The 11,796-nt window shown below is 41.1% G+C and overlaps 1 protein-coding gene across 1 annotated transcript in view; it reads right to left on the minus strand.

The window, feature by feature from the left end:
* LOC110529748 (guanylate-binding protein 1) overlaps positions 1-10,940 on the minus strand; it is a 29,880-nt gene extending 18,940 nt beyond the window's left edge. The window contains exons 1-2 of the mRNA XM_021612228.2: positions 10,860-10,940; positions 9,237-9,454 (exon numbers count right to left, since the gene is read on the minus strand). Of these exons, the coding sequence (XP_021467903.2) occupies positions 9,237-9,432 (196 nt within the window). The 5' untranslated portion in view covers positions 9,433-9,454; positions 10,860-10,940. The remainder of the gene's footprint in view (positions 1-9,236; positions 9,455-10,859) is intronic.
* Between the last annotated feature and the right edge of the window lie 856 nt (positions 10,941-11,796).

The raw sequence follows: 11,796 nt of genomic DNA on the forward strand, positions 1-11,796 counted from the left end.
GACAGATGAAATCACCTGGCCCTGATGGCCTGACAGATGAAATCACCTGGCCCTGATGGCCTGACAGTTGAATTCTATAGACAGTTTTGGGAGTTACTAGAAGACCCGATTTTCAATATGTTTCAAGATTGCATTAAAAATGGGGAAATGGTCTCCACTATGAAACAGGGCCTTATTTCATTGATTCCGAAGCCTGATAAAAGACCCTTCTCTCATTGACAATTGGAGACCAATTACTTTATTAAATGTTGATTACAAATTGATTGCTCTGGTTTATGCCAAAAGATTAAAGAAAGGAATTAGATACCATTATAAATGAAACTCAAACAGGATTTATGAAGGGATGTCACATAAGCTCCAACATTTGTTTAGTCTTGGACCTTATAGATTATTCAAATGCAATTGACTCAGATGCAGTTGTCTTATTTTTGGACTTCTGTAAAGCCTTTGACACAATTGAACATTAATTTCTCTTTAGGTCTCGTAAACTTTTTGGATTTGGTGAACATTTTATTAAAGTGATTTGCATGTTTTACAAAGATATAAATAGTTCTGTGCTACTAAACCTTAACACTTCCAAAATATTTAGTATCAACAGAAGTGTACGACAGGGATGCCCAATTTTGCCATTTTTATTCATTTTGGTTGTGGAACTTCTATCTTTAAATATTCTGAATAATGCACATTTGTATGGCTTAACCATTTTTAACAAAGAAATCAAAATATCCCAACTGGCTGATGATACTACTCTTTTCTTTAGAGACAAAGACCAGGTCGCACATGCCCTTAATGCTATAACTGCATTTTCTATTGCATCAGGATTAATGTTCAATGTTTCTAAATGTGAAATCTTATGTTTATTTGACTCTGATGATAAAGAAATAGAAAATATTCCTGTAAAGGACTGTGTTAAATATTTAGGAATACATCTGTCAAAAAACCACTTAGTCAGACAACATTTGAATTTCTCTCCTAAAATTAAGAGAACTAAAAATATATTTAATAATTGGCTACAAAGAGATCTTTCTATACTTGGGAGAGTACTTCTGTCCAAGGCAGAGGGACTGTCTCGTTTTGTGTACCCCTCATTATCGTTATGTGTAAATCCAGCTACTTGTAAAGAGATCAATAAGACCTTTCTTGACTTAATCTGGAAAAATAAGTCTCACGAACTAAAAAAATCTGTCCTTTCTAACAAAAGAGCTGAAGGCGGTCTAGAAGTGTTGGATTTTGTTGACATAAATAACACTTTCAAGATAAACTGGTTGAAAAAATGTTTCATCGATACTGATTCAATATTGTATTTAATTCCAAATAATGTGTTTAATAAATTGGGAGGTCTTCAATTTTTACTGAAATGTAATTATATTCCTGAAAGATGACCTGCTAAATTGGCTAGGTTTCGCCAACAAGCTTTAATGGCCTGGAAAACATGTTTCCTGCACAATTTTTCCCCTCATAAAGCTCTTTTGCGGAATAATTCTGACATAACTGTAAGTAATAAGTAATTGTTCTACCCCAGCTGGCATGAGAGGAATATTGACTTTGTTCTTTATATTTTCTACAACAAGGGTAATATTCTCACATATGAACAATTTTTAACATTGAAAGAGTTTCCAATACCTTTCAGAGAGTTTATTTCTGTGATCAAAGCCGTTCCCAGTGGTCTAACTACACTTATGAAAACTCATCTTAATTTTGGGAATGATCACAAAGTTTATCCAGAACTCAGATTGGAAGGCGTGGGCTTACTTGAGAAATCTTGTTGTAATAAATATATAAGACAAATTCTTCATTCACAAAACCAACTTACACCGAGAGGAAAGTTTTTCTGGAACATGCTTATTCCTGACATTGTCTGGAAAAATGCATGGTTAAGGCCTTACAAATACGATATACCAAACAAAGTTAAGGAAGTGCACTTCAAAATGTAAGATATATCCATGTAATTCTATGATTTCCACATTTGTGGCTATTGATGATATCTGCGTTTTCTGTGAAAAAGGTGAGAATCTGTCTCACTTGTTCTTTGAATGTAAATTTGTGGCAGAATTTTGGGAAAACCTTGCAAAGTACTTATTTACCATTATGAACACTGCCTATATTTTTTACATTAAATATATATTATGTTACTATTGTAATGATAACAAAACCACTGAGATTATTGTTATTTTTTTAATTCTTGTTGCCAAATACTTTATACACAAACAAAAATGACAAAATTCTATACCAAAATTACATATTTTTCTGATTGAATTTAATTATCTTATTAAAACATTAACCCTAGTGAATAACAACAAGAATAACATCTTCATGAATCATTATAATAAGATATTTTCAGAGTGAATATAATTGCACTTAAATTGTTTATTTTTTGTATTATTTTGTTGATATTTTTTGTATGTTTGAGTATTGTTAATACCTGTGTTTGGTTTGCTAGACATGTTTGATGTAGCAATGTAAGTTGATTTTTGTATTATGAAAACATTTGAAAAAAAAATAAAGCTAACACGGAACCCAAACCGGCTGCCCGCGTGCACCATCACCTCATTGGTTATACCAACGTGGGTGACTGAAAGACGAACGAGGTTGGTGGCGGTAATGCACCTAATTTATGAAAGTTGTCAATCGCAATATAAAGTCAAGAGAAGAAAAAGACTAGAAGGAGGAGAGATGATTGGAAACGATTCGGTTGACCATTTTATGTGTGGATTAATTGTTGGAGTAGAGGAACTTATGCATTTCAGGTAAAATAACAACTCAATGTTTATATCCCAGGACAAATTAACTAGCAACAGCAAGCTAGCTAAATAGGACAAATTAGCTAGCAAGTGCAAGCTAGCTAGCTGAATTGCCATAAAGGTTTAATGCTTTTTAATGCTAAATCTCCAAATTAATGTAATTGGTTCAGAGTTTTTTTGATATTTTAACCTGCGTGTCCTGATCACGTTTGGTGCCGGTCACAACTTGCAGACTTGTTTACGTGTTGCTGTGCGGTTTGTGCATTTTATTGCCAACCTTACTTTGCTACCTGACAACTTTACGGTTTTTTCTTTTTAATTACCGTTTAAATTTTTGTTTTTTCCCCTCACTCATCTTTCTCACTCCGGATGCTTTATCTGGACGTGGTTCGTCACGACCTCCAACAGCCGAAGCTAAGTAGTAACATTAACATGATGCCTTCTAATTGCAGTCGCTGTTGCAAGCCCAGCTTCAGACGCAATCGTTAGGCAAGGGTAATTTCAGTGTAGGAAAGGATGAAACAGCGTCTGTGCCACCAGCAAGTACAGATAGTAACGTTAGTATAAATCCCCTCGCATGGTCCCCGCAGCCAGACAACTTTCTCATGGTTTCTGGAGGGAAATGCTGTAGGAATGCTCAACCGGTGTCGCTCATTCAGCCGACAGAAACTTTCAACCGGTTTCCCCATTAAGCAGCGAGTCGGAGTCTGATGCCGAGCCTTCTCTTGTCTCTACTCCTCCCGTTACGGGGTCTGAGACGCCGAAGCTTCCCACCATTAGCTCTGACAAATTGAAAACCCTAGTCATTGGCGACTCCATTAACCGCAGTATTAGACTTAAAATGAATCATCCAGCGATCATACACTGTTTACCAGGGGGCAGGGCTACCGACGTAAAATACTTTTTGTAACTAGGGGGCAGTATTTTCATTTTTGGAAAAATAACGTTCCCAAAGTAAACAGACTATTTTGTCAGGACAAGATGCTAGAATATGCATATAATTGACAGCTTAGGTTAGAAAACACTCTAAAGTTTCCAAAACTGTAAAAATATTGTCTGTGAGTATAACAGAACTGATATTGCAGGCGAAAGTCTGAGAAAAATCCAATCCGGAAGTGACTCATGTTTTGAAAGCTCTGCGTTCCGATGCGTCCCTATTGAGCAGTGAATGGGCTATCAACCAGATTCCTTTTTCTTCATATTCCCCAAGATGTCTACAGCATTTTGACGTAGTTTCACGCATTTATGTTGAAGAATGAGCGTAAGCAACTATATTGCGTGGTCACCTGTGGTCACCAAGTGGTCACCTGATGGCTCTCAGAGTGATTATTGCGTAAAATACAGAGGTAGCCATTTTTCCTCTCGGTCCTACTGAAAAGCCAATAGTCCCAGTGGATATATTATCCAATAGATATTTGAAAAACACCTTGAGCAATGATTATAAACAAAGTTTGCCATGTTTCTGTCGATATTATGGAGCTAATTTTGAATATTTTTCTACATTTTCGTGACCGCAATTTCCGGTCGATTTCTCAGCCAAACGTGAAGAACAAACGTAGCTATTTCGCCTACAAAAATAATATTTTTTGAAAAAAGGAACATTTGCTATGTAACTGGGAGTCTCGTGAGTGAAAACATCCGAAGCTCATCAAAGGTAAACAATTTAATTTGATTGCTTTTCTGATTTTCGTGACCAGGTTGCCTGCTGCTAGCTAGGCAAAATGCTATGCTAGGCTATCGATAAACTTACACAAATGCTTGTCTTGCTTTGTCTGTAAAGCATATTTTCAAAATCTGAGATGACAGGGTGATTAACAAAAGTCTAAGCTGTGTTTCAATATATTTCACTTCTGATTTCATGAATCCGAATATTTTCTAGTAATATTTATGTCAGTTGCATTATGCTAATTAGTGTCAGATGATGATTACGCTCCCGGATCCGGGATGGGTAGTTACAACAGGATTTATTAAGGCTAATCTGAAGATGGTGCTGGCTAAAGCTAAAACTGCCGAGTGTAGAGAGTATAGAGATATTGTTATCCACGTCGGCACCAACGATGTTAGGATGAAACAGTCAGAGTTCACCAAGCACAACATAGCTTCAGCGTGTAAATCAGCTAGAAAGATGTGTCGGCATCGAGTAATTGTCTCTGGGTCCCCTCCCAGTTAGGGGGAGTGATGAGCTCTACAGCAGAGTCTCACAACTCAATCGCTGGTTGAAAACTGTTTTCTGCCCCTCCCAAAAGATAGAATTTGTAGATAATTGGCCCTCTTTCTGGGACTCACCCACAAACAGGACCAAGCCTGGCCTGCTGAGGACTGACGGACTCCATCCTAGCTGGAGGAGTGCTCTCATCTTATCTACCAACATAGACAGGGCTCTAACTCCTCTAGCTCCACAATGAAATAGGGTGCAGGCCAGGCAGCAGGCTGTTAGCCAGCCTGCCAGCTTAGTGGAGTCTGCCACTAGCACAGTCAGTGTAGTCAGCTCAGCTATCCCCATTGAGACTGTCTGTGCCTCGACCTGGGTTGGGCAAAATCAAATATGGAGGTGTTCGCCTCAGCAATCTCACTAGGATAAAGACCTCCTCCATTCCTGTCGTTATTGAAAGAGATCGTGATACCTCACATCTCAAAATAGGGCTACTTAATGTTAGATCCCTTACTTCAAAGGCAATTATAGTCAATGAACTAATCACTGATCATAATCTTGATGTGATTGGCCTGACTGAAACATGGCTTAAGCCTGATGAATTTACTGTGTTAAATGAGGCCTCACCTCCTGGTTACACTAGTGACCATATCCCCCGTGCATCCAGCAAAGGCGGAGGTGTTGCTAACATTTACGATAGCAAATTTCAATTTACCAACAACAAAAAAATGACGTTTTCGTCTTTTGAACTTCTAGTCATGAAATCTATGCAGCCTACTCAATCACTTTTTATAGCTACTGTTTACAGGCCTCCTGGGCCATATACAGCGTTCCTCATTGAGCTCCCTGAATTCCTATCGGACCTTGTAGTCATAGCAGATAATATTCTACTTTTTGGTGACTTTAATATTCACATGGAAAAGTCCACAGACCCACTTCAAAAGGCTTTCGGAGCCATCATCGACTCAGTGGGTTTTGTCCCATGGAAGAGATGTTGTGGATCTTAATGTTTTTCCCCATAATCCTGCACTATCGGACCACCATTTTATTACGTTTGCAATTGCAACAAAAAATCTGCTCAGACCCCAACCAAGGAGCATCGTGCTATAAATTCACAGACAACACAAAGATTCCTTGATGCCCTTACAGACTCCCTCTGCCTACCCAAGGACGTCAGAGGACAAAAATCAGTTAACCGAGGAACTCAATTTAACCTTGCGCAATACCCTAGATGCAGTTGCACCCCTAAAAACTAAAAACATTTCTCATAAGAAACTAGCTCCCTGGTATACAGAAAATACCCGAGCTCTGAAGCAAGCTTCCAGAAAATTGGAACGGAAATGGCGCCACACCAAATTGGATGTCTTCCGACTAGCTTGGAAAGACAGTACTGTGCAGTATCGAAGAGCCCTTACTGCTGCTCGATCATCCTATTTTTCCAACTTAATTGAGGAAAATAAGAACAATCCAAAATGTATTTTTGATACTGTCACTAAGCTAACTAAAAAGCAGCTTTCCCCAAGTGAGGATTTCCCAAGCCAAATCTTGACCCAGAAAATATAAAAAACTATCGGCCTATATCGAATCTTCCATTCCTCTCAACAGTTTTAGAAAAGGCTGTTGCGCAGCAACTCACTGCCTTCCTGAAGACAAACAATGCATACGAAATGCTTCAGTCTGGTTTTAGACCCCATCATAGCACTGAGACTGCACTTGTGAAGGTGGTAGATTAATTTTTAATGGCATCAGACCGAGGCTCTGCATCTGTCCTCAGTGCTGCTTTTGATACCATCGATCACCACATTCTTTTGGAGAGATTGGAAACCCAAATTGGCCTACAGGTACAAGTTCTGGCCTGGTTTAGATCTTATCTGTCGGAAAGATATCAGTTTGTCTCTGTGAATGGTTTGTCCTCTGACAAATCAACTGTAAATGTCGGTGTTCCTCAAGGTTCCGTTTTAGGACCACTATTGTTTTCACTATATATTTTACCTCTTGGGGATGTCATTCGAAAACATAACTTTCAATACTATGCGGATGACACACAGCTGTACATTTCAATGAAACATGGTAAAGCCCCAAAATTGCCCTCGCTAGAAGCCTGTGTTTCAGGCAGAAGGAAGTGGATGGCTGCAAACGTTCTACTTTTAAACTCGGACAAAACAGAGATGCTTGTTCTAGGTCCCAAGAAACAAAGAGATCTTCTGTTGAATCTGACAATTAATCTTAATGGTTGTACAGTCGTCTCAAATAAAACTGTGAAGGACCTCGGCATTACTCTGGACCCTGATCTCTCTTTTGACGAACATATCAAGACTTATTTCCATCTACGTAACATTGCAAAAATCAGAAACTTTCTGTCCAAAAATGATGCAGAAAAATGTATCCATGCTTTTGTTACTTCTAGGTTAGACTACTGCAATGTTCTACTTTCCGGCTACCCGGATAAAGCACTAAATAAACGTCAGTTAGTGCTAAATACAGCTGCTAGAATCAAAAAAATTGATCATATTACTCCAGTGCTAGCCTCCCGACACTGGCTTCCTGTCAAGGCAAGGGCTGATTTCAATGTTTTACTGTTAACCTACAAAGCATTACATGGGCTTGCTCCTACCTATCTCTCTGATTTGGTCCTGCCGTACATTCCTACACGTATGCTACGGTCACAAGACGCAGGCCTCCTAATTGTCCCTAGTATTTCTAAGCAAACAGCTGGAGGCAGGGCTTTCTCCTATACAGCTCAATTTTTATGGAATGGTCTGCCTACCCATGTGAGAGACGCAAACTAGGTCTCAAACTTTAAGTCTTTACTGAAGACTCATCTCTTCAGTGGGTCATATGATTGAGTGTAGTCTGGCCAAAGAGTGTGAAGGTGAATGGAAAGGCTCTGGAGCAACGAACCGCCCTTGCTGTCTCTGTCTGGCCGGTTCCCCTCTTTCCACTGGGATTCTCTGCCTCTAACTCTATTACAGGGGCTGAGTCACTGGCTTACTGGTGCTCTTTCATGCCGTCCCTAGGAGCGGTGCATCACTTGAGTGGGTTGAGTCACTGATGTGATCTTACTGTCTGGGTCGGCGCCCCCCCTTGGGTTGTGCCGTGGCAGAGATCTTTGTGGGCTCTACTCTGCCTTGTCTCAGGATGGTAAGTTGGTGGTTGAAGATATCCCTCTAGTGGTGTGGGGGCTCCCTCTAGTGGGTATGGTTATATCCTTCCTGTTTGGCCCTGTCCGGGGGTATCATCGGATGGGGCCACAGTGTCTCCTGACCCCTCCTGTCTCTGCCTCCAGTATTTATGCTGCAGTAGTTTATGTGTCAGGGTCAGGGTCAGTTTGTTATATCTGGAGTACTTCTCCTGCTCTCTAATTCTCTCTTTCTCTCTTTCTTTCTCTCGGAGGACATGAGCCCTAGGACCATGCCTCAGGTCTACCTGGCATGATGACTCCTTGCTGTCCCCAGTCCACCTGGCCGTGCTGCTGCTCCAGTTTCAACTGTTCTGTCTGCGGCTATGGAATCCTGACCTGTTCACCGGACGTGCTACCTGTCCCAGACCTATTATTTGACCATGCTGGTCATTTATGAACATTTGAACATCTTGGCCATGTTCTGTTATAATCTCCACCCGGCACAGCCAGAAGAGGACTGGCCACCCCTCATAGCCTGGTTCCTCTCTAGGTTTCTTCCTAGGTTTTGGTATTTCTAGGGAGTTTTTCCGAGCCAACGTGCTTCAACACCTGCATTGCTTGCTGTTTGGGGTTTTTGGCTGGGTTTCTGTACAGCACTTTGAGATATCAGCTGATGTACGAAGGGCTATGTAAATAAATTTGAATTGATTTGATTTGTGGGGACAAAACAAATTTATGCACGATGGCGCACGCGCGCAGCCGGTTTGTATTCCGTGTAAGTGCAAACTACTGGGGCAAATTCAGAGAAGTGTGCAAGTATTTGTGTGCAAGTATTCCATTTGCTGCGGAAATCTCACAAAATCATATAATGCATGGAAAACCTAGAGAATATCAGTAGCTACTGTATGTGTTGTATTTGGGGAAACTAATACCCCTAAATGTCTTACAGCCTTATTATGGGGTCGGATTTGAGAGTGTTGTCAGCAAAACAAAATCAATGTTGATTTTAGAAAGCATATGTCGATCCTGATGGAGCAGCTGTAGAGTTTCAAATTCCTGTGCGTAAGAACTGGCAAGCAGAGCCTACATTCTGAGGCATCTAAGGAAATGTGCCATATACTGTAGACTGTCAGACCCTAATAATCACTAACCAGGCCTACTACCAGCGTATAATAATATATTGTATTAGGTAATAAATTAAGGTAATAATTAATGTTCCCACCTTTGTTCGTCCCAGCCAGTTTGTTCATGAGGTATGACTTGCCGGTGCGGTACAGGCCGACCACTGCCACCACTACCACATGCTGCTCAATCTGGCTCAGGGTTTCCAGTGCGCTGCGGACCACACACAGTTTCCCGTCACTGTCGTTCTCAATTAGACACACTGGCCCCTCCATGGACACTGTTTGGCCTGCCATTACTTTGTCCTATAGAAACACACTGGCAAAGACACAAACAAATAACAATATAAACACAACAAATAAACGCTCTTTATTTTGTTTGGGGATCAGACAAATACAACATTCTCCCAGTGCAGTAATACAGGATGTGTGATTTATTATGCTGGTATGCCTTATCATACTGGTACAGTGCCTTCTGAAAGTATTCACACCCCTTGACTTTTTCCACATTTTGTTTTCCAATGCCTTGCAAAGAAGGAAACATATTGATAGATTAGTTTTTAAAAAAGCAGATATTGAATATCCCTTTGAGAATGGTGAAGTTATTCATTACATTTTGGCCTGTACGGAATAAAAAATATTCCAAAACATGCATACTCTTTGCAACAAGGCACTAAAGTAATACTACAGGAAATGTGGCAAAGCAAATAACTTTTTGTCCTGAATACAAAGTTTTATGTTGGGGCAAATCCAATACAACACATTACTGAGTACCACTCTCCATTATTTTAAGCATTGTGGAGGTTGCATCATGTTATGGGTATGCTTGTAATGGTTAAGGACTGGGGAGTTTTTCAGGATAAAAAATACATGGAAAGGAGCTAAGCACAGGCAAAATCCTAGAGGAAAACCTGGTTCTGTGTGCCTTGCACCAGACACTGGGAGATGAATTCACCTTTCAGCAGGATAATAACCTAAAAAAACAAGGCCAAATCTACACTGGAGTTGCTTACCAAGAAGATTGTCAATGTTCCTGAGTGGCCAAGTTACAGGTCTGACTTAAATCTGCATGAAAATCTATGGCAAGACCTGAAAATGGTGGTCTTTTTTTAAAGATTATTTATTTAATCTTTATTTAACTAGGCAAGTCAGTTAAGAAAAGCTCTTAGAAACCTACCCAGAAGAACTCACAGCTGTAATGACTGCCAAATGTGATTCTAACATATATTGATTGACTCGGGTTGAATACTTCTCTTATAAAGATACTATATTAGCATTTTGCTTTAAAAACATTTTTTTCTCATATTGACATTACAGAGTATTTTGTGTAGATCGTTGACCAAAAACTACAATTAAATGCAATTTTAATCCCACTTTGTAACACAACAAAATGTGGAAAAAGTCAAGGTGTGTGAATACTTTCTGAAGGCCCCAATTCTGAGTTGAAGTATTTGGAACTTGCAATATTATAATATGCCTCCCCATTTATTTGAAATATGATGGTTATTTTTGATAACTCTGGACAAATTTATGCTCACACTAAATGTCCTCCTGAAGTTAGACCCGGAGCAGAGATGAAGAAATTACAATGTTGCAATAATAAATAAAATCTCTGCAAAGTACATATTGTCACTGATGCATTGTACATGTACATCTATGTACATCTAGGATCTAATATTTTTCAAATAAATAACTACAAATAAATGAAGTGAAGAAGATCTTACCTGTAGACCAGAGCTTAGCTTCAGCTGTGCAGTATGCTTGTTGTTCAGAGTTCTAATGATCTGTTGGCTACAATACAAAGCTTGAAATATTGAAACTGAAACTCTCACGTTTCCAAGAAAGCACATGGGGTGGTTTCCTGGCCCACAGTAATGGACTGACATCTGTTCAGGAGGAAGGCTCTGGTAGCGCCGGAGAGGCGGGAGACTCCGGCAGCGCTGGAGAGGAGGAAGGCTCTGGACGGATGGGCCGGAGAGACAGCCTGGTACGGGGGGCTGCCACCGGAGGGCTGGTGCGTGGAGGTGGTGACGGATAGACCGGACCGTGAAGGCGTACTGGAGATCTTGAGAGCAGGGCTGGCACCAACCGCCCTGGCTGGATCCTCACCCTAGCCCGGCAGATGTGGGGAGCTGGGATGTAGCGCACCGGGCTAAGCACGCGTACTGGGGACACCGTGCGCACAACTGCATAACACGGTGCCTGACCAGCACCACGCCCGCCACAGTTAGCACTGCTATGAGCACTGTAGTGCTGAGATGGCACAGGACGTGCAAGGCTAGGGAGATGCACAGGAGGCCTGGTGCGTGAGGCTGGCACAGTCTTCACCAGACCCCTCGCACGCACCTCAGGATGAGTATGGAGAGCTGACCCCGGTGCCATTAAATCCCTGACACGCTCCGTCGGGCGAATGTCGTGCCTCATGCACCAAACCAGCAAGTCCCTCATATCACTCTCCTCCAATCTCCCCATTAACTCCTTCACAGTCTCTGCTTCGCTCACCTCCAACACCAGCTCTGGTTCTGAGCTCCTCCTTGGCTCCTCACGATAAACGGGGGGAGTTGGCTCAGGTCTGACTCCTGACTCTGCCACACTCCCCCTGTGCCCCCCCCAAAGAAATTTTTGGGGGTGACTCTCGGGCTTCCATCCGCTCTGCCGTGC

This window comes from Oncorhynchus mykiss, chromosome 8, assembly GCF_013265735.2.
Source record: "Oncorhynchus mykiss isolate Arlee chromosome 8, USDA_OmykA_1.1, whole genome shotgun sequence".
NCBI classification, from domain to species: domain Eukaryota; kingdom Metazoa; phylum Chordata; class Actinopteri; order Salmoniformes; family Salmonidae; genus Oncorhynchus; species Oncorhynchus mykiss.